The 24,546-nt window shown below is 35.1% G+C and overlaps 1 protein-coding gene across 1 annotated transcript in view; it reads right to left on the bottom strand.

Annotated features, from left to right (window-relative positions):
• Positions 1-981: 981 nt before the first annotated feature.
• The window catches only part of MOXD1 (monooxygenase DBH like 1), a 101,819-nt gene continuing 78,254 nt past the window's right edge, over positions 982-24,546 (bottom strand). Inside the window, exons 9-12 of the mRNA XM_037843504.1 lie at positions 22,831-22,890; positions 17,897-18,039; positions 1,893-2,061; positions 982-1,473 (exon numbers count right to left, since the gene is read on the bottom strand). Of these exons, the coding sequence (XP_037699432.1) occupies positions 1,309-1,473; positions 1,893-2,061; positions 17,897-18,039; positions 22,831-22,890 (537 nt within the window). The 3' untranslated portion in view covers positions 982-1,308. The remainder of the gene's footprint in view (positions 1,474-1,892; positions 2,062-17,896; positions 18,040-22,830; positions 22,891-24,546) is intronic.

Below are 24,546 nucleotides of genomic sequence, written 5' to 3'. Positions count from 1 at the left end.
TGAAATTAAAAAACAGCACGGAATTACATATTTGAATGTGGTTAAAAGGGGGAATTTTAGGTTGTATATATGTTACTAAAATACATTTTTTAAAAAAAACAACAAAAAACATAGGACTGTACAACATAAACAGGGAACCCTAATATAAACAATGGTCTATAGTTAATAGTACAATTATAAAAATGTTCTTTCATGAAATGTAACAAATGTACCACACTAATGCAATGTGTTAATAAAAAGGTGGTATACAGGGATTCTGTATTTTCTGCATGGTTTTTCTGTAAACCTACAACTTCCTTAAAAATAAAATAAATCTACAAGAGAAACTGTGGCTCCAATTGAGTCAGAATGCAGCATGGGTGGCACCTGCCCAGACTGCCCACTGTCTGACCTTTGACCTGGGCAGCATGGGTGGCACCTGCCCAGACTGCCCACTGTCTGACCTTTGACCTGGGCAGCACGGGTGGCACCTGCCCAAACCATCCACTGTCTGACCTTTGACCTGGGCTTGATGAAGGACCCCACACAGCCGAGGCCACCACATTTGCTCCTCAGCCTGCAATCAGCCCCTGTCCTATCTCTGTGTTCCCCTTCACCTCTTTCTTTTCAGGTAGTGAGAGAGCTCAGGAAAAACCTCACCTGGCCGGTGCTGAGTAGGGAAGGAAAACAGTGCACTCTGAGATAGATTTGGGGTAGTTTAGGGGAACTGAGAGACTCAGGTAATGAGGAGACTAGAGTGAGCATCACAGGCACTGAGGTAAAGTACCAGGATCATTCTCGGGAAAGGGAACTGGGTGACGCAGAAAGACGAGAGAGGACTCTACCCTTGAGAAATCACACCCAAAGAACAACAGAAGAAGGGAATTGGGATGGAGAGGGTTTCCTTTTATATTCTTTAAGATGAAAGCATTTTTTAAAAGGAATATAGAAGCCAAGGCAAAAAAAAAAAAAAAAAAAAAAAGTAAAAAGTAAAAGAGTAACAATGAATGTTTAAATAAAGCAATGTGGAAGGAAATTATCATTTCACTTCCTCTTGATCTTGTCCAATTTTCGTAAAAGGTGATGTCAAGCCAGGCCAGTTTTGCTTGATTGGCCATCCGTACATTACATCAGACATTCCTGAGGGAAAGAAGAGAGCTGATGGACATCTCTGGGGTAGACAAGAGGGAAGTAAGGAGAAGGGGGAGGGAGTGTGCGAAAGGAAAACCTCAACTCCCTTCAAGCCTGAAGTGGACACAGCCACTTAGCACTTTAAGTGATAAGTTCAGGTTCCAGAAAACATCATCACTCTGTACAACAGGAGCAGGATCACAAGCGCTTGCTGCTCAGCAGGCAACTGAGCCCCACAGTGCACACCAGCAACTTGAGGGAGAAGTTTCTGTGCAGAAAGGAGGCAGAGGATGTGCCGCACACCAGAGGCTCTGCTTTATATGGTCTTCCCACGTCTGGAGGCAAGCCTGTCATTCCCTGGATCTGAAAAGGCAAGAGCAGACAGTGCAAATGAGCAAGTGAGTTAAGCGCTGGGTGATGGCCAAGTTTGCTCAGCCCCCTACCCTTCAAGATGGGACAGAGGGGCAGAGAGCTGGCTGGGGAAGGACTCACACATCAGGGGAATCAGCAAGCTCAGGGTTTAAGGGGCAAGCAGAGAGGAGGAACTGAACTCCCTTTGGAAAAGAAAAAATACAAACGAGAGTCCATTGCTTTTTGAAACTCTATTTACATCCTCTTCCTGTTTCAACCCAACTTTAGTTTTAGAACAAATTTCCCTCTTCAAAGATAGTGGAATCACTCAGATTTATGGACATTTGTCTGCTCCTTAGATTTTCCTGTTGTGGATTCAGAAGAAAAGTGACCTCTGGGTTCTCGGGAGGTTAAAGCAAAGCAGAGCTTACCGACCACTCCGCATTGTCAGTCTTGGAACATCTCACGTTCACGGGCAGCCCAAGGACAAGCTTATTGAAGGCGAGACCTTCCTTTTTAGTCCATTTAAACTTATTCATTGCATCCATGAAAGAAAGGTTTTTATACTGCTTGGGGCTTTTGATTATGAAAGGCCAGGTCCTGAATTTAAAACAAATAACCACAATTAGTCATATTCAGAACAAAAGCATTACATGCTTCCTTTATTTTCAGCTTTCTAAAATAAACCTATTTGTTCAGTTTTACACACATAAATAACCAAATGAAAAAGCACTGCTGAATTCACTAAAAGAAACAAGTACCAAAGAAGGAGTCTTTTTAAATGATAATCTCTGTTTTAACAGCAGAAGAGTATTACTTGTAGATGAAAAAAATTGGCTGGGAAAGCTTCTCCAGAACTTCACATTGCTTCACTCATTTATTTGGGCCATTTAAACAATATAACTGGGCATTATTCATTTCTGAAAAGTCTGATGTTAACGGTGTGATAAAGAAACTTGTAGATTATATAAAATGTACGGAAACATGTAAAATTCAAATCCATAAAGTTGAAAAGCCTGACCCCTTCTGGCTGCCTTGTTTCAGTTTGCCTAAGAAGTGAGAAGATAAATACAAAAGATTTGAATTTGAACGAGGGCTGAACATTTTTTCTGAGAATTAAAAAAATACTCTGCAGTTGATATACTGTGCTTCCACTTGCCATGCAAAAAAAAAATGCCACACAAGGAAGGAAAGAAGAAATGATGTGCTTGAAAAGGTACTCTCAGCTGATGTCTTTCATTAAGTAAAAGTTTTTATAGTTAAGTCCTTAAAAAAAAAAAGAAAGAAAGGAAGGAAGGAAAAATATTGGCACATCACAAAAGTTTGCATTAAAGAAATTAATCCATGGACTTTTCTGGAGATTATCATGAGTTACCAATGGGTAGATGGTTCCCACGGCACCCCAAGAGAACGTTCTAGTGAGAGCAGCTCATTCCTTACCCTGAGAAAGAACACAAATGAGCAGAGAGAGGGAACCCCAGCCACACAGGAAGGAAAGGGGGCTACTCAGACGTGAGGCTTATAAGTACATTGTCCATCAAGGGAAGGAACATTTCTTCTGACTTGTCCTAAACCGTTCGTTCTCAAATTTCAAAGGGAGTGTACTTTTGACTTAATATTGTGACATTTGCTGAGAAATTCTTATTTTTTTTCATCCTCACCATTAAAATAATAAAAATTTAAAAAGAACAAACCTCAATTTATTATTATGCGGTCCATTTTTGGTGTTTCCTGAATATCATTTTACACTAATTTAGACTTAATCTTATTTTTCTGTTCACATAGCTGATAGCATAACTCTCTTGGCCCCTTTTATAAAAAATAATTCCTAATATCACAGTTTTTTATTATTTCTTATATTAAATCATATTTTAATATTATTGTTGTCCCTCACGTAATTGACAATGCCCTTTTCAGGTATCTCATCCCCATCCTTGTAGAATTTATCCAACCAGGCTAGTGAAGGAATAAAATTGTGGCTCTTCTATGTCTAAATTGTAAATTGCAACACATTTTGAAATTAATTGTGTGTGTGAAGTCATCAACGTTAGTTTCAACTCTTGGACAACCTCTGCATTTGTAATTAAGACAGTAATGGAATATTTCTAAAACTCAGAATGTGTGACACTTAAGATTACACTTTTTTCCAGGTCTCATTTTTAGGCCCTTTCTGCTCTGATAATTTTATATTATAGGCATTTTATTTTTTCTGCCTCAGAGTTCATATTTTTTATTACTACAGAAACAGAACATTTTTGTCAAAGCCCATCCTGCAGAGATTTTATTCATGATGAAATAAAAAAATCAGAAAACCCATATTCTTTCATTGGCCTTGACTAAAATTTTTATCTGAAGCTTCAGTTATCTGTTTAAATCTGGAATCTTGAAAAGAATGTTAACAAAATTGCTTTGAAAATACAATGCAACCAGTTAGCAATCTCACCTTGTTTAGCTAAGAGAGAAGATTGGGGCATATCTATAATCAGTTAGCAATATTTAAATCAAATCTACATTTTTTACCTGAGTTTTAATCAAAATCTATTTACAAAGGATACAAAAAACTCTTTCTTGTAATATTAATAGATTTGTTTTCTTAATTCCAAAAACTGTTGATTTTATTTTTGAGACCATAAATGTCTGCTATTGCAACCTACAACTGGAGTACAATATTGTGCTTATTTAATGTTGTAAACTATATTTGTTACGGAGGTTGATTTTTACCAGTTCATTGACTACTCCATAACTTCACTAATACGTAATTAATGCTTGACTTCACTTAATGTGCAGAAATCATGAAGGCCCCCTGTCTTGACTTTCTCCTTAAAAGACTGCTTGTTAATAAACCTTGAGATGCACAACATACTCATCTCTAAAAAGCAACATGGCCTAGAGTTTTCCTTTATACCATACTCCTGTTCAGAAAAAAGTGAACTATATACTTAATCTACACAAAATATAGACCATCTGATAATTCAGAACCCTAAAATGCATTTTATTTTACTGGTGTCTTTTCACAATATAATATAAATTAAAAATATTTGATACCTACATTATAATATAAATGACAATAACAATGATAATAATAGTTAATTTCAACTGAGCATTGTCCATATACTCGGCACTGTGCTAACCCCAACAAAATAGTATCTTATTCAGTCTACATGATAACTCTGTGAGGAAGGCTTGTATAATTATTTTCCCTATTTATATAAAATGAGGAAACAGATCTAGGGAGGTTGTGACTTGCCCAGGTCACACAGCTAATAAGTGGCAGAGCAAGGATTTGAACCCAGGAAGGTCTGACTCCATTTCCAAAGTGTTAACAAGTATTCTGTCTCTCAATTCCTAGGCAAAAGTTTTGTTAAAATATAATTTTTCTGCCTTTTAAAAATTGTTCTTTTTTTACTTAAAAATTTTTTATGTTAATGTATATATAACATGTATATAGCCTCCCATTTTTACCACATTTTTCACAATTCAGTGGTATTAATTTCATTCACAATATTGTACTACCACCACCACTGTCCATTATCAAAACACTTTCATCATCCCAAACACAAACTCTGTAACAATCTTTCTTACTTAAACAGTAAGTGTCTTCTTTCTGATGAGAAAATTGGTAGATATTGAGCTTGACGAGGCTGATCATTATACATTTCATGGAGATATCAAACTCATAACTAAAATGTTCAGCACAAACTCATATTCCTGAAATAATTAGATCAAAATAATCCATAGTTAAAAAGTCTATCTAAATCAGAGTTAAGGTGAGAGGAAAGGAAAAACTAATTTTCAATTTAACAAAAACAAAGAAGGGAACTCAGCATTCCTCCCTCAACAAGATCTGAGCTCACTCACTAAAGAACAGGATCCCCAGCATCGGAGCGTCCCCTCCCCTCTCTTACACCCCATATTCTTCCTCATATGCAGGCTCATTTTCTCTCTTTCACAAACACACAGAGAAGGAATGCATTCACTTTTGAAAGGAAAGAAAACTTTGTTTTTTTGGAGACTGTCTCCTGAGCTTTGACAGATAAGCTGACCCTGGCCAATACTTAAGGCAAAATGCTTAGTCTGTGGACGTTCAATAGCCTCTCAAACAAAGGTAACTTGGAAGGTATCACAACTTGTGATGTTCCTGTAAAGGATGAACCAAGATGGTGTCTCTCAAATAATTCCCCTGCCCAAATAGAAGACTAAAGAGGTCACTTTCCTGGAGATGGGAAGAGATGTAAGGGGTGTGAAGGAAGGCGAGTAAGGTAGTATCTGCAAGCACAAATTCCTTTTTCTATATTCTATATTCTGAAATTTGCTGACATAGATACAGAGTTCTGTTATTTTTACCTGTGCATATAAAACTTGTATTTAATTGCGTTATATACCACTGAAGAACTTAAAAAATCAAATGATATTTCCCCCAAATCTTTGAGAAAAGATGACACTCCAAGCCAATGCACCATATTTTTCCTGAGTCCTCATGTACCACCTGTCACCTGGTAAGTCAGGAGCCCCACAGGCATGTTTAGCTCTGACTGAGATACACAAAACTGAGCTCAGGAATAAATATCACCCAATTTCTTTTGCATGATGTAATGAGAGAAGTGTTTTTATAGCAATGGGGAACTCTAAGCATAAATAATCTGTGAAATTTGCTAGTTCCTAATTAATACCTGGGTAGAAAATAAAGGTAAAGTTAAATTAGTAATATTAGAAACTTTGAGGCTGTCTTCCCTTAATGACTAATTAACCTCCAGCTAAGGAATTTACATTTTTTAGTATCTAATCTTCACAATTTCTTTATTTACTTATGCCAATGTATATACTCTGTCTCTCCTACACACATACCCCACAGAGACATGAAATATTATCTTTTTAAGCAAATAAATTGAACATCCTTTATTATTTTATGTAGTTATAAACATAACTTTTTACGTCTAAGTTAAAATTAGGTAACCCATACTCTAATAAGTGAGACATGAGAAAAACAATGGGAAATATATGATACGGTCCTTTATATTCTTCAAACCTGACTGCCTTTTTAAAGTATATGTTAAAGTAAATATCTCTTTGTTGACTTTTAAATGCCTTATTTTATACAGACCTAAAGTTAAGTATAATAAAATAAGAGTAATCAACATCAAACTAAATTAAATCTATCTAACAATGACGTAAATTCTCTACAGTGTTTTAAGATTAAAGATGTGAGGACATGTAGAGATACAATGTAGAATTAGTATAAAACAAAACTTTACTTGAAAGAGGTCTATTATATATATATATATATATATATATATATATATATATATATATACACACACACACACACTAAAGCCTTTAAATATACTGAAAGCTACAGCTAGGTTTTATTAAAATTAAAATAATTTTAAAATCAAATATTAAAAATCAAATTTATTTTTCAAAAAGATAAGGTGCCAGTTTTGAAAAAAAGAAAATCAGCTTTATAACAAGGGAAATGCTTGAGGGGGAAATCATCAACCTGTAACCATTTAAAGTACCACAAGGTGGTGCTCGAATCTCTACTTCGGGAAGTGGAATGACTAAATTTTCTGCAGCCCTGCCGGTAATAGTGAATGGTGTAATCATTGTAAGAGAAGAAATCTTAAAAAGCTTTGCTGCTATATAAGTCAGTATATTTGCATTTATTGAGATTGCACAGTGTAAAGCGACAGAAGAGGTGTAACCACATTTGTTAACTTACTATCGATAAGTGGAGAAAAGGTATAGATGAAATCAAATCCAAGGATTCACATATAGGAGACAGAAACGCCTGCAGCTGGGGAACCTAGGGGCGTGCTCTCCATCTCTTTAAGACGGCATCTTTAATGTCTCATATTTCTTTCCCTTTCCATTCCTACTGACTGTGTTCAGGTCCCTACCCTAGAATAATACCACACCAAGAAACTTCCTTCTTGTCATCTCTACCCTCTCCAACCTAGCCTAAGTCATACTTCAGATTACACATGGTGAAAAAAAGGAGAACACAGAAAGGATAAAGCCTGAAACAGTGAATATTTATCCTGAGCATTTTTCTTAAAGAGACTAAGCTTTAACCCAGAAATAGGTAACTTTGAAGGAGAAACTTTTGCTATCACTGGGATTGGAGGTTACTACGAAATATTGAGAAATTTATTAGAAATTGAAACTACACTTCTACACATATGACATATGGTGTGAAAATGTCTACCCAGATACACAAGTAAGTAAAAGACATCATTTATATAACACTGTAGTTCATAAAAATAAATAGGGTTATATTATGATTTTATATTGATATAAAATTTATATTGAGTAATTTTCCTTTATAAATCCAATCTAAATTCAGAGATGTATTTTCCTAAAAGGTAGCAAAGGTTACTGCAATATACAATCATAGAGTACATTTCAATTTTCCAACAAAAATAAAGAAATTTATATTTGTAAGTTCAGACTGATCAATGGAAAGTTTAAAAAGTTCAATGATATTTATTCCTGGCCCTGCTGCTCTATAAAAATTGAAAAATGTGGCCACATTTCTTTTCTGAGCTTTCCTGAAAGTCCCACTCCATTTTAAAAGTCTTATTGCTAGTGTCTTGCTTGGGAGTAAACAGGGAAAGGGAAGGAAGAGAGAGATATGAAAGACTTAACAAAAAGAAACAGTGGCTAGATAAGCTACATCACAGATCCTCCCTCTACCAATAAAATAAGTTTATGATCAAAAATAAAAACTAGTAAAACCCAAAAAATTACCAGACTTCCACTTCTGACTATGTTGGAGTAACTGACACAAGATTTACCCTCATACCATAAATAACTCAAACACTTGACAAGCTATATGAAAGAGCCATGTGTGGACACTGGAAAAGAGACAGCATGGAACTATGACCCAAAAGAAAGGAAACAAATGAGGCAAACTCCATGTTCATCCTGGATTTCTGCTTGGAGGAACTTTCTGGACCATGATGCAGGAAGGGACATTCTCAAACAAGAACAGCCATCTTATGAGTTAAGGAGACAAAGTTCACAGTTGAGAGAGCCTGCGGCAGCTGAAATTTTCAAGGCACAGCACTAAAGAGGAAAAACTATGCAGAGAAGGCATATATAAGGATCCCCTAAATCTGTAACTGGGTAATAAGCCAACAATACACAGGGAGAAACTCCATGAATCTGAGCAAAGCAGAACCAAGAACCTGCAAGCCAAACAATTTCCAGAGCTCATGGAGAGCTGCCCCATTCAAGCATCAACAAGCCAGAACAGAGAGTTTGTGTTGAATACCTAGGCATTCAGTACGGACTGGAAAATAAGTCAGGCCTTAGCAGTAGAGCTAAAACAGGCCCAGAGTTAATGGCTATTTTAGATGCAACCTAACAAGGCTCTTTAAAGAAATAAAAACAATCTAGTATGCATGAACATAAAATTCACAATGTCCAGTATCCAGGTCTAAACAAAACTTACTAGTCATGTGAATAAACATTTAAATGTGACCCTTAACAAAGAGAAAAATTACTCAATACTCAGAGATCTGGAAATGACAAAGAATTAGAAGACAATATTAAAACAGAAACAAGAAATATTGTTAACAAAACAAGCACAAAACTTCTATACTAACACTACAAAACAGTACTGAGGAAAATTAAAGAATACCTAAATAAATGAAGATACATAGCATGTTCATGGATTAGAAGACTCAATATTGTCAGTTCTCACAAATTGATTCAATTAAAGAATACCTAAATAAATGAAGATATATACCATGTTCATGGATTAGAAGACTCAATATTGTCAGTTCTCACAAATTGATTCAGAGATTCAGCAAAATTCCAATCAAATCCCAACAGATTGCTTTTCTAAGAAATTTGCAAGGTGATTTTAAAATATATAAATACATATGGAAGTGGAATGAACCTAGAATAGACAAAACAATTAAGAAAAAAAAAAAAAAAGAATGACCAAGTTTGGGGACTATACCCTCTTATTTCAAGACTTACTATAAAACCCTAATAATCAAGTGATGGTAATAATCAAATGTGAGGCTAAACGTGTAGAGTAATAGAAGAGAATATTGGGTCCAGAAATAGTCAATACATGGTTAACTAATTGTCAACAAAGGCTCCAAGGTTATTCAATAGGAAAAGGACATACCTTTTCCATCAAATGATTCTTGAAGAAATTGATATCTGGATAAAAGAACCAACAAACCTCAACATTCACCTCAAACAAACAAACACAAATTAATTCAAAATGAATTATCAGCCTAAATTTAAAAGCTAAACTTTTAGGGAAAATATAGGAGAAAATCTTCACAACTTTGGGTAGGCAAAGATTTCTTAGGAGACCAAACATGAGCTTCAAAGAACACAGTTAAGAAAATGAAAGTCAAGACATAGACTGGGAGAAATTATTGACAAAAGGACATATCTAAAATATAAAGAACTCTTACAAAATACAAAGAATTCCTGCAACTCCATAATAAGACAGCAAATAGCTCAATTAAAGAATGGACAAAAATTTGAACCATTTAAAATGGAACATATATAAAGGACCAGTAAGTATGTGAAAAGATGCTCAACATCATTGGTCTTAAGAGAAATAGAAATTAAAACCACAATGAAATTCCATTATATACCCACTACAATGAATAAAATTTAAAAGATTAAAAATACAAACCATCAGCAAGAACGTGGAGCAACAGGAACTCTTATACATTAGTGGTGGGAATATAAACAGATACAACCAGTTTGCAAGACATTTTGGGAATCTTATAAAGTAAACATAAACTTAGTTCACAACCCAGTGAACTATACCACTAGGTTATCACCACTAGGTGTTAACCAAGAGAAATGAATGCATATGTCCATATAAAGACTAATATGAATGTTCACAGAAGCTTTCTTCAAATAGCTGGAAACTGGAAACAACCCACATGTCCTCCAGCTGGCAAATCTATAAAGAAATTGTGGTGTACACATAAAAGGGACCACTACTCAGCAATAACAATGGAATGGACTTTTGATATATGCACCAGCATAGACAAATCTCAGAAACATTATTCTGAGTAAAAGAAGCCAGACCAACAAGAATGCATACTATACAATCCCATTTATGTAAAATTCTAGAAAAGATCAAATTAATATATAGTGACAGAAAGCAAATCTGCAGTTTTCCGGGCTGGTTGTGTGTGGGAAGCGGGATTATCTCCAGATAGGCCTAGGAGAACTTTTTGGAGTGATGGAAATGTTTTCTTTCTTTTCTGTGATAGGGTTAAATAGGTGTGTGCATTTGACAAAACTCTTCCAGCAGTATGCTTAAAAGAGGTGCATTTTATTGTACGTAAATTGTATCAAACAATTTGACTTAACATGCATATACACACAAATAACAGAACTAAGAACGTATGTTCAACAAGCAGACAAATGAAAGAACACAACAGAATGCCATACACTTTGCAATCTAATTGCTCAAGAAGGAAACTAGGAAATGTGCTCAACATGGCACAACTCCCAATTCCCTTCATACTCCCTGACTAAGGAAATGAATGCTGGAGAATTCACAGTAAAGTTGAATCTCCCTAGAAGCAGAGGCTCCATGGCTGCCACAGACTGGATGACATGATATAAAGCCTGGGTCATCCCTCCCTGGAAAGGAATTCAGACCTGTTGAAGGTCGAGTCACATCCCCCATAAAGACACAGTCAAGTCTTAACTTCCCAGGACTGAGGGTATGAACCTACTTGAAATTAGGGCCTCTTTAGATGTTATTGTTAAAGTGTGGACTCATTTGTGAATAGGATCTTCGAAGATCCTTTTTGGATGAGGACAGATTGAATCAGGGTTGGCCTTTAATCCATATGACTGAAGTACTTATAAGCCAAGGAAATTGCACACAGAAGTAGAAGTCAGAAATCAGTGGAAATCAGAGAAGACGTAAGGAAAGAGACATCTCCACTTAAAGGAGAACTGTGGGAAAGCTACAGACTGGCAGAAAGCAGCCCTGCCGATTCCTGATGTTGGACAGAATTCCAGCCTCCGAAATCAAGAGACAATCAATTCCTGTTGTTAGGCCAACACATTGTGTGGTATTTTTCATAAGATCCCTGGCAAACTAAGACAAGCCCCAACCAGTTAGAAATCTTCCTCAAACAGGCATTTAATAACATCTCAAGCATTTTAATATAGAGTCCCACCCTTACACCTACAAGCCTTTATCCTCAAAACACACATAAAATAAATCATCCAATCCTCAAACTGTGATGTGGAGAGAAAGAAAACTAGTGTCAGATATGCTTGGAAGAAGTCAAGAATTCACCTACACTGTTCAGAGCAGAAAACAAGTTTTGGACAGAAGTGCCTCAGCATAAACAAAGATCACATAATCATGCAAAGATGGGGAAGAAAATAAATTATGTCACATTGCCTGTAAAGAGACAGAGAAACACTGATCCTGGAAGAAAATATAAACCAATTATTTGGGAGAGAATTCCACACATATAAGAACATGACTTCAGTTAAATAAGAGCTCAAATACAAGATAAAAGCAAGAGAATGAGATGAAAAGGGAGCCTGCAGTCCAAAAGAAATAAATTTAAGATGAAATAAATTGAGTACCAAATTAAGTTAGAAACAGCAAGAAGCAGATGAGAACCCCTAAAAAGTTAAAATTCTAAAGGAAATGCTTGAGAAAAATCCCAAATAGGTTTTTAACTCTTTGTAGATATAATACAAGAAAATTTCCCTGATACGAAAAACAGATGAATATATGTACTGAGAGGTCACCTTTTATTTCAGGAAAACTTGTTTCAGAATGCTAAACATTGAAATATGTTTGACTTAACTTATGAAACCTACAGGTAAAGGAAGAAATCTTCCATTCATCTAGGGAGATTTCCCTAGGGGAGGAAATATGGAAGGAAATGGAAATAGGACCCCAAAATATTATAGCCACCAAAATGTTGTACAAATATAAATGTGGAAATTCTTAAACACAAAAGAACTCAGGGCACAAAGCACCCAGCAGCCCCTTTTAATTAACTTGAAGATAAAATCCTGATGAATCAAATTAAAGAACTCAGAAATGCAGAAATCATATAAAAATTAGGAGTCATTGCTGAATCTACTTAAATATAAAAGTTGAATTAAATAGTATGGAAATTATGGTTTCAAAATTAAATGTAAATATTAAAAATATTGAAAATTCAAAATTATAATAAAAGTAATAAATATTTGGAGGCATAGAGACAATGTGAAAGTAGTGATGCCCTCATCTTTCATGACTCAGTATTGAAACATGTATTTAAAAAAAAAATTAAGTCCAAATTTTAGTCATTTATTACTTCTTTACTCAACACTTGAGAGCCCCTTTATAGAATAGTTAAAAACAACATTTACTTGAAGTTCAACAATTGCTTCAGTTTTACTTTACTTTATTTTTCTTCTGATACATCAAAGCAAAATTAAAATTCAGTGTTTTTGATCAAAACAGTCACACATATTATAATATTTATAATATTTAGTCTATTCATCTTTGTATCTATACCTATATACCTAGAAAGATATTTATAATAACATTTGATTAATATTAGCAATGTTTATTTCTAAGTAATGGAATTTTAGGTGATTGCTCTTGCCTTCACAATCTAATTTAAAATTTTCTGTAAGACCTGAATATTTAAAATAAATGTGTGATTTTTATACAATATGAAAACAAAGTGATTTTTCCTGCAAAGAAAAAGGAAACACCTTGCTTGCTTTTTCTTCAGAAATATAATAAATAATACAGGAACTTTGCATCACATAAATTGCACGTGAGCTGCATAGACAGAGTATTGAAGCTTGGTGCCACAGAGAGTGCACATTTATCTAAACTCACTATCTCTTCTGTTTTCCGATCTTTGTGAGTTTTTGTTTTTTCTTAAGCCTCACTAGATCTGGAGGAGGCAGAGAAAAATTGCACTCCCCAGAACAGACAATGAAATTGAGACAGGATGCGGTTGTCTTTATTTTTCTACCAACACATCCACTAATCCTAGGATTGCTACAGGATGTTTACAATAAAACACAGCACCTCATTTATCACTATACTGAAAGCACAGGATAGAAGATTTGGGGTCATACCCTATATATTTCTTTTTAGTACTGTACCCTGAAGCCAAAGTAGTAATATCTTTTTTTTTAATGCAATTTAGTTGAGATATATTCACACACCATATAATCCATCCAAAGTATACAATCAGTGGATCACAGTGTCATTATACAGTTGTGTACTCATCACTAAAATCAATTTTTTGAACATTTTCTTTACTCTCTCCAAAAAATAATTAAAAAGAAAAAGAAAAATGACACCCCAAATATCCCATACCACTTCTCCTCCCTATTATTTATATATATATTTTGTCTTTATTTTATTACTCATCTGCCCATACAGTGGATAAAGGGAGTGTTAGAAAACAAGCTTTTCACAATCACATGGTCACATGATAAAAATTACATAGTTATACAATCACCATCGAGAATCAAGGCTACTGCATTACAATTCAACAGTTTCAGTTATTTCCTTCTAGCTATTCTAATACACTAGAAACTAAAGAGGAATATCTGTATACTGCATTCGAATAACCTCCAGAATGACCTCTCAACTCTATTTGAAATCTCTTAGCCACTGAAACTTTATTTTGTTTCATTACTTTTATCCCTTTTGGTCAAGAAGACATTCTGAATCTCACAATGCCAGGGCCAGGCTCATCCCTGGGATCACGTCCCACATTGCCAAGGAGATTTATACCCCTGGGAGTCATGTCCCACGAAGAACGGAAGGTAGTGAATTAATTTGCAGAGTTGTCTTAGAGATACAGCCACATCTGAGCAACAAAAGAAGTTTTCTGGGGTTGGCTCTTAGGCATAGTTGTAAGTAGGCTTAGCTTTGCCATTGGAGAGATAAGCCTCTAGATAGAGGGTTTGGCTTATTAAATTGGGAACCCCTATTGCTTAAGAGAATAGCAGGAATTCTCCAGGTAGGGGAGTTTAATAGTTCCACATTTTTCCTGGTCCCTCAAGGGGATTTTGAAAATACTTTTTTATTTTCTGCCCAAAATATTCTGGGATGTACTGGGGTATTACATTAGCCTGTACAGAATAAGAACTCATCCCATATTCTAGGTTCCATGTAATTACATTGTTTAAATAAACTGACCAGACAAGTTAAATTAGATAGTGTGCTACAGAAAATACAAATTTTGTACCAAATAAATCTCTTTTCCTTTGGTCTCAACAGAAGTTGGAGTTTTAAAATACAGTCCATATCATCCTTTGTCCTGTATTTCAAGTTACCTTAGTCTTAACCAAGTCCATTTCATTCATATATCTAATTATAGTCTAATCCCTTTTTCATATTCTTTAACAGTTGCTATATGGAGTAATGCTGACTTACAGAGCTGCTGAACTCTAATTCTGAGTCTCAAGTGTCATACAGATACCCAAATTTCCAGCGAACTACCAGGTTATACACAAAGAATTTAGAAAAAACAGTTATAACTCAGGAATAGATGTGACTGCTGTAAGAGTTTACAATCTAGGAACCTTTGCAATAAGCCTTATTGAACATTCTGTGTCCTTCATCATTGATTGCTCAATCTCTGACCCCATTCTATCCCCAGATAACCTGTGTTCTCGAATTCAATTCTCAGTGTTTGCTCATTATGGTTAGTTTATATTAGTCAGGCCTTACAATATTTGTTCCTTCATTTTTGGCTTATTTCACTCAACATAATGTCCTCAAGATTCATTCACCTGGTTGCATGCCTCACAAAGCAATATCCTTTGGAGTAAGACAGAAAAAAAGCACCCCAACCATTTTCTGTCTTTCTGATCTTTTAGCCAGTACCTTGTTGGTTTGGCCTCCCACATCATTTATGTCACCATAATGATGAATGAGACTTGAAAGTCTGATTTAGAGTCTAACCATGTGTTTTAAAATAGAGGTTCCTTTTTACTTGTATTTTTGAAGAATAAATAAATTTAACCATGAAGTTAAATGGCTTATGTGGGCAAAGACATTTCAAAACTGGCCTTGTTCCACAGAGCAATTTTCCCTGTCTTTCCAAGGGATGAAAAATGCAACTTCCATGTCTTCCGGGGGAGACCAAAGGTTTGGACACTGGCAGAGTTTGCTGGGAAACGGGAACTGAGCATTTTAGAGGCTTCACATGGGCTAGAAAACAAAAGAAAATAATTGGGCCATAGAATGCATTTCATTTATCATGTAAACATATGGCTTTGTCCATTTGTTTTCAACATTTTTCAAATTAACCTTTGATGAGGAAAAGTTTCTATCAGTATGTAAAAAATAGTCCAAAAGAAAAAAAATAGCCACTTATGTATCAGTAAGGAATGATATAATATCAATATGTTAAAAACAAGGCTATATCTTAGTCTTATAGATTGACATTTTTAAGTATGGAGCTTTAATTTGCATTAATATTTTATTTATTTGTTTGCATATGTAATTATTTATTTTGTATTAAAAAAGCAGTACAATACGTGTATAATTCAGGAGATTAGAATATGAAGCACAGCTTCCCTATGTACTATGTGATTTTGAATAGTTTCTTAATCTAGTTTTTCTTTCGTCCTCTACAAAACTGGGGTTGCATGTATTGCTGTACCTACCACAGTTGTGTAAAAATAAACTAAATTTAATCATGCATGTGAAAATATCCAGTAAACCACAAGCTGGCCTTGTTCTGCAAAGCAATTCTCTCTGTCTTTCCAAAGGATGAAAAATGCCACTTCCATGACTTCTGAGGCAGATCGACGGTCTGGACACTTGCAGAGTTTGCTGGGAAATGGGAACTGAGCATTTTAGAGGCTTCACATGGGTTAGAAAACAAAAGAACATAATTGGGCCGTAGAATGCATTTCATTCATCAAAAAATCCTTTTTCTACATCAATCTTAATATCTCAATTTCTAGTTTAAACATGTTCATGTAACACCATTCATACATCACCACTGAACTTTTATTCTTCTCTTTCCCTCACCACCTCCCTGAGATGCAGTCAATCAACAAGTCCTGTGAGCACTACCTGCAAAAGGTAACCTGGATGTTATCAGCTGACAAACTCCTATGCCATCACCTTAGTCTGAGACATCATCACCTCTCAACCCAACAACCACAAGAGTCTCCTGATTGACATCCTTCTTTCCAATCTTCCCCTCCTAGAGTCCTGTCTCAAAACAGTAGCCAATTTTACTTTGATTATACCATATAATGGGTTCTCCTTGCACTCAAAACCCAAAGTCCTTAACTTGCCTGTAAAGCCCTACGTGATCCACTTGCTCTCTGACCTCCTCGCTTATTCTCTACCTCACATACTCTGCTCCAGCCAAACCCACCTTCTCATTATTCCTTGAACATGCCAGGTTCATGCCCAGCTTAGGGCCATTACACTGGCTTTTCTCTCTGCATAGAATATACTTGTGTATCTTTCCATAGCTGGCTCCTCATCATTTAGGTCTCCATGCATCACCTCCCCCAAGAGGCCTTCACCACTGTTATCAACAATAGCTGCACACTTCTTTCCCTGTCTTGATTGTCTTCATGATATCTACCACCATCTAAATTTTTTAAATTTATATGTATTTGTTTACCTCTCCACCCCTCTAGTGATATAATCTCAAGGACTACTACTTATCTTTTTTATTATTTTATCCTGAGTAGTTTTTATGACAAGGAACCATGTAGAAAAGAGTTAAGATAATAGGGCTGCAACAGTTAACCTTGGAAATGCCTGGTTCAAAGTTGACCTTTGGCTGACATCTGGAAACCTGACTAGCAAAAAGTTGCCTACACAGATACAAAACTTTCCATAAAAATGGCTCACTGTGCCTAGACTTTTGTACAAACAACATGGTTTATACTGAACACCTGCTTTCCTTCTGAGAAGCTGGAATTCCCATATGTGCAAGGCAGAGGGTACCTATGTGACCACACCCCAATAAAAATTCTAGGCACTGAGTCTTCAATGAGTTGCCCCAGAAAACACTTCACTCGTGTTGTCACAATCCAATGCTGGTGGAATTACATGTGAACTGTTTGACTCCACTGAGAGATGAATCTTGGAAGCTTGCACCTGTTTTCCCCTGGAATTTGCTGCATGTGCCTTTTACTTCTGTTTATTTTGCCTTGAATACTTTTACTGTAATAAATATTAGCCATGAGCACAACTATATACTGAGTCCTGTGGGTCCTCCTGGTGAATCACTGAACCTGAGACTGGTCTTGGGAACATTCAACACAGCAATCAAGAAGCTTACCTAGTCTCCCCAACTGAAAATAATCAAATAGAACAAAATCGCACAACATGCTAATGAACTCAGTATTAAAAATAAGGCCCATCCTTCTCTGAAGTGTATTACCCATACCATGAAATCCATCTACTACTTACGTGACTGGCCTGTAGATCTCCTTAACACCAATGAACTGAAGTTGTTCCATAATGTCTGGAATACTTGCACATCGAGTAAGATTAATTCTTGGATAATAAAGAAGGTATGAGAGACACATTTCATTCCTGGTGCTTAGTCCTCCCTGAAAATGGAGATATTTTATTCTAAAAGTATATGTTCCACTGACTATGACACTTCTAACATACAAGCCACCAATGTCACAAATTGAACATATGAATATTGATTCACAATAAATCTTAAAGCTGAAGAGTATTAATCTAAATGACAATCTGGTTTTTAAAGGGTAGCAACACATTTAACATTAATAAAATAATTTCTATCTCTGAAAAAAGTTACCTTTCTTAACTAACCTAATAATCTCCTTAAGCTTCTGTTAAAATTGTCAACACAGTGAATATTTCAGAGGATCATCATGGGAATGTTTGGTTAACATGATACCAATAAGTCTAGCAAGTTGACTCTAGATAAGTTAATTACCTACTAAAAAAAATAGACCCTCCCTCAGAAGAACAAAATCCAGAGTTGCTGCAACATATTATTTCAATGTCCAATTTTTAAGCAAAAATTACTGGACATTAAAAGAAACAGGAAACTATGACCTAAACTCAGGAGAAAAATATGTTGGTCAATATAAACTGTTTGTGAGAAGATCCAGATGCTGAATTTAGCAGGTAAAGAATTAAAAGGTAGATATAAATATATTCCAAGAGTTAAAGAAAACATGTTTAAATATTTAAAGGCAAATATGTTTAAAATGAGTGAACAAATAGGGAATGCCACCAGAGAAAAGAAAGCATACAAAAGATTCAAACAAAAATTCTAGAGCTGAAAAGTTCCATAATTGAATAAAAAAATTCATGAGATGAGATCATCAGATTTGAAATGGCAGAGGAAAGAATAAATGAACTTGAAGATATATCAATAGAAATTATCCACTCCATAAAACAGAGATACAAATATTGAAGAACAGTGAAAACATCTCAGAGTTCTGTAGGTCAATGTTAAATGTTCCAGTATATGCAACAGAAGTCCCAAAATGGGCAGGAAAAGAAAAGGGGGTAGAAAAAAAAAATTGTAGAAATAATGGCTGAAATCTTCACAAATTTAGTAAAAATCATTAATTTATAGATCCAAGAATCTCAACTAACCCCAAGATAAATACAAAGAGCCATACCTAGATACATCATAGTCATATTGCTGAAAGCCAAAGAAAAAGAGAAAATCTTGAAAGCAGCAAGAGAAAAACGACACATCACATAAAGGGGTACAATGATACAACTGACAATTAACATCTCATCCTAAATGATGGAAGTAATAAAACACAACAGAACTACATATTCAAGGGCTGAAAGGAAAAATAAACTATCAACCAAAAATTCTATAAACAGCCAATCTATCCTTCAAACACGAAGGTGAAAACTTAATAGAATTGTTCATAGCTATAAATTAATGTAGGCTAATATGTATTTATTTTACAAATTGCAAAAACATAATGTCTTGCACTTGATGATCAAGGCAGAATAGGGCAAAGGGAGATGCTGATACACAAATGAGGGTGCAACTGACGTCTAAGTAAATATCGTATTTAATCCTAGCACTGGGGAGGTCATTAGAGTTGTACCAAATTGTAGGGAGGGAACTGGGCCTTTGTATCCCAACACCATCCAGTAATCGGGTGCTGAATACCCTCTGGGAGGAATATAATTGCAGGTGAGGGATTTCCTGCTGTAAAGGGCAATCCCCAGTGAGGGACACAGTTGTGAGTGGCTATCATCGGACATTCCCAGCAGCTGGGTTTTGGCTCTGTTGGCCCTGAAAAGGGTGTCTCGGCAGAATTTCAAAATATCCACTACAATAGTAGTTAGTTTATTATGTCTTTAGTAAAATATTTCATGCAAACAAAAATTATATATAAGGCATGAGAAAAAATAAAACCAGCATCACTGTACTGACTACCCCACATTTGCCCATCCTCAATCCTTCTTCCTTACGCCAATCAAAGAAGATGACTATCTTGAGATTTTCTTTACCATTCTATTGCTTTTTCTTGAGGTTTTTATTCAATTTATATAAGTATGTCTCCTTAATGATACATTGATTAGTTTTGTATGGTTTTCAAACTTTTCAAACATGATATCATCCCATATTTTCTGCTATAAACTTGCTCTTTTCAATCAACATTATGTTCCTCAGATACATTCATGTTAATATATGTAGCTTTAGGTCATTAATTTTCATAACTGTATATTATTTCATTATCCAAATCTTTTATAATGGATTTACCTATTCTCATTTTGATGGATAACTGAGCTGTTCCCAGTTTTTTGTGTTTTTTTTCCTGTGTTGTTATATGTTACTATAAATACTTTTATTTATTTTTCTCCTGGAACACATTTTGCAAAAGCACTCCAGGTTTAAACATACATAGGAATAGAACTGGGTAGAGCATATCTGAATCTCCAACTTTACTAGATTGTGCCAATTTTTTTCCCAAAATGGTTTTAAAAATTTACATCCCCATTAGGAGGGTCTGAAGGTTTCAGTTTTAGTACATTGTAATTAACCTCTTAAATACTGCCACAGTGGTGGGTATAAAACATCTCATGCTTCCCATTGCATGTCCCTGGTTTAAATGAAACTGTGCATTTTTCATATGCTTATTATGTATTTTGGTTTGTATTTCTGTGAAATGTTTCTGCTCTTTTTCTATTGTATATTTGTCTTTTGTTACCAATATACGGAATTTCTTTTACATGCTGCATGCTAACGCCTTGTCAATCTATGTATTGCAAATATTTTCCCAATTTAAAGCTTGCCTTTTAACTTTTTAACAGTGCATTTTGGTGAACAAAAGCTTTAAGACAGCCAAATTCATCAATATTTTCCTTTATAATTTGTGCTTTTTATTTTTTGTTTAGGAAATCTTTTTCTACCTTCAGGTCATAAAGATATATTCAAATATTTTTCTTCTAAAGGATTTAAAATTTTTCTTTTCACATTTAAATTTTTAATCTACCTGGATTAGATTTTTGTGCTCTGTGTGAGATAATGACCCAATTTTTTTTCTGTCATGTGCATATCCAATTGTGCCAGCATCCTTTAATGAAAAGTCTATCCTTTCCTAATATATCCGAATGCCACATCTATAATAAACCAAGTATCCATCTATATTTTTTGTAGGTCCATTTCTGAGATCCCCCTTTGGTTCATTTGGTCTAATTCTTGACCCAAACCATACTGTGTTTACCACAGCTTTAAAATAAGTTTCCAAATCTGGTAGCTTGTTTACCATCTTGTTTTTTTCTTTTTAATTCTGTCTTGCCTAGTCTTACTTCTTTGCTCTTCCATGTAGATTTATAATCAACTTGCCCTGTGTAACCATCAAACTGTAACATTTTTAGAAAAAAAAACAAAGGATGGGAGGAAATATTTGCAAACTTGCCCCATGTAACCATCAAACTGTAACATTTTTAGAAAAAAAAAACAAAGGATGGGAGAAAATATTTGCAATCTTGGGTAGGTAGACAGATATTTCTTGGATAGGAGACCAAAAGCCTGAATCATAAAATCTCTTGAATTTTTTATTGGAATTACATCAAGCTTATAGATCAATTTGAATAGAAGTAATATTTTTATTTTTCTGTGCCCTGCTATCTATGAACATGGCATCTCTTAATCTCTTTAGGTGTGCTTTGATATCTTTGAATAAATATTTACAATTGTCCAACAGAGATCAAACATATGTTAAATTTTATTTGTGTAAACTTATAATTTTAAGTTACATTTTCTTGTAGATAGTTGCTTCTGCACTAAAATGCAATTTGTTCTATGTTATCAATTAGAGGAAGGGTTTTGATGTAGAAAAATCACAGTATCTGTGAATAATGTGTTTTGTTTCTCCCTCTCTGAATCCTTATATCTTGTTTTATTTTTCCTTTTCCATGAAAATGCTGAATAGAAGCAATGATAATAAATATCTTTTTCTGCTAACAAATAAATGTTTCTAAAAAGGAAGCATGCTTCTAATAAAGAAATGCTTTTAAAATTTCATTAAGCTTGATACTTGTTATATGTTGTTCATAGCTAAACTTTATTGGATTAAGGCAATTCCTTTCTATTTCCGGTTTGCTAAATGTCTTTTCTTTGTCTATGAATGACTTAAGCTTTATGAATGCTTTTTCTGCCCCTATTGAGATGACTGTATGTCTTTTTTCTTTATTTTTTTAAGTAGAATAGCATTAATATATTTTCTAATATAAAACCATTTTACCATCCTCAGCTAAATACAAATTGTTCCTGACATCACAATTTTAAATAATGCAAGATTTGGTTCATGACTATTTGTCTATTTTTCAAAGATAGTTCCATTGAGGTGCCTCTCTCATACTGTCCTTATCAAATTTTAGTATTAAGATTATGTTAGCTTCAAAGAATGAGTTGGTGGAAGGTACTTCCTCTTTCTGTATTCCTTGGAAGAGACTGAATTATCCATTACTTGAATGTTTGGCAGAAATCTCCAATAAATCTGTTGGGAACAGATTTCTCTTTGGGTCAGATGCCCCAAAAGTCATGGAACAAAATACAGTTTGTTCTTCCTTTAGAAGTCTTGATTTATCTAAGTCCAGTTTCAAAGTAGATGATCAGTTAATGACCCATGTCATTTGGTGAGAAAAAGACTAAAAACCAAAGAATAGTTTTTCATGAAAGAGTCAATGAATTGCACTTCAAATATTACCATGGTGTGCTCAGTTAATTTGAAGTCTGATAAAATTTTCTAAAAGAGCTGATTTCACTTCTATGGTGTTTCATGCTCAAGAATTTCATAAATTATTTTTACTTTTTTAAATCTAAATCAAGGTTTATTCCCCATACTCTGCAGTAAATTTTAATAAAAATAAAATATGTTTCTTACCCAAGTCATCCGTGCTCTATCTTTTGTGTTGTAGCGACACTCAGTAATTAAGTTATCTCCCTAAAACATAAAAGTAAAAGCTTTCAGATTAAAACTTCATGCTGTTTTATTCATCTAATACATTTGTAGGCCAACAATTAATATTTTCTGTATGAATGGATGCATCAGGTAATTGGATTCAAGAGAAAGCCTTTGATGTATTTAATCCAAGGATTGCGAGTGTAGTAAGAAAGTAAACAAACAAATAAAGCTCTCTGAGTTCAGGCCGGACTCCACCACTTGCTAACTGCATGATCTCAGGTAAGGAGCTGAACCATGAGGGTACAATGTGTTCATCTAAACGTTGATAAAAATAGCACCTACTTTGCACAGCTGTTGTGAGGAAGTTAAATGGTATAACACACATTTAGTCCTAAGCACAGATGAAGCACTTAATAAATGTTAGTAGTAGATACTAGTTTTTGTGGTTACCTCTTCATTTGTGTTATGTCCTTTAAAGCTCTTTAGTCATGCATTAGTCATGTCTTTGTTTTCTTACAACAGACTCATAAGACAAATTGATAGTCATTTGTGGTGCCAGTGTTTTCCCACCTTTTGAACATAACAGCACACATAGATAAGATAACACACTATGCAAGTGAATAGAGGAGGCTAGAGGCAGCAGCCCTGGGGTGCTAGTTACCTTAGCATTCACCCTTCTGGCCCACAGTATCTCCACTGATCTCCTGGCACACAAATAGGAATCTCTGAGACAACACAATACAACTGGTTGAAACACCCTGAGATAACACAGTAACAGAGAGGGGCCCTTAAGAATCTTGACAAGCTCAGTGTTTCAAAAACTGCATCTTTCCCCACTCTGTGTGTGTCAAAGAGTTTCAGAACAGAGTGTACATACTGAGGTGTGGATTTAAGGGACAATCCTGGGGGGGAAAGAAGGATCCTCTCTTCTTCCTAATCCTCTTTTGCTTTTTCACCTCCTCCCCTTCCACCATGTTGTAATATACCTTCTCCCTGCCAGGTCACCCCATCTAAAAATCCCATCCCTACCCTAGCATTTTGTAAAAAAGATAATGCTATGACTCTCATTTCACAAATAGTTTAAGAATCTGACTCTTAGGAGTGGAGTTGTGATGGTATCAACTTGGCTAGGATGGTGCCCTGTTGTTTGATCAAACACTGGCCAAGATGTTGCTGTGGATGTATTTATGTAGATGAAATCAGCATTTAAAATTAGTTGACTTTAAATAAAAGCAGTTACCCTCGGTAATGCTGATGGGCCTCATCCAATCAGTTGGACGCTTTAAAGACCTGAGGGTTCCAGAAAGAAGAAGAAATGCTGCCTCAAGACTGTACTATTTCTCTCTGAGATTCTAGCAGGATAGTTTCCCCTGCGGACACGGGACTCAAGCGTGCAGCACATTCTCACCAGACCTTCCAACATGCTGGCTGCCCTACAGCTGTCAGCCCCACAATCCTGCAAGCCAACCCCCTAGAATTAATCTATGTATACATATAGGTATAGATATAGGTATATCCTGATGGTTCTGTTTCTCTGGAAAACCATGACTGATACAGGGTTAAAGGTAGGAAATTGTTTGACTATTTATCTTGTATCATCATGGAATAAAAAATTTGACAAAATGATGTATCATAAAATTAAAGAAAAAAAGTCATTATTGTAAAACATCAGATTCTTTCTATCTACCATAACCC

Source organism: Choloepus didactylus, chromosome 7 (assembly GCF_015220235.1).
Source record: "Choloepus didactylus isolate mChoDid1 chromosome 7, mChoDid1.pri, whole genome shotgun sequence".
NCBI lineage: Eukaryota > Metazoa > Chordata > Mammalia > Pilosa > Megalonychidae > Choloepus > Choloepus didactylus.
The sequence above is the reverse complement of the archived record's forward strand: the minus strand, read 5'-3'. Positions and strand labels throughout refer to the sequence as shown.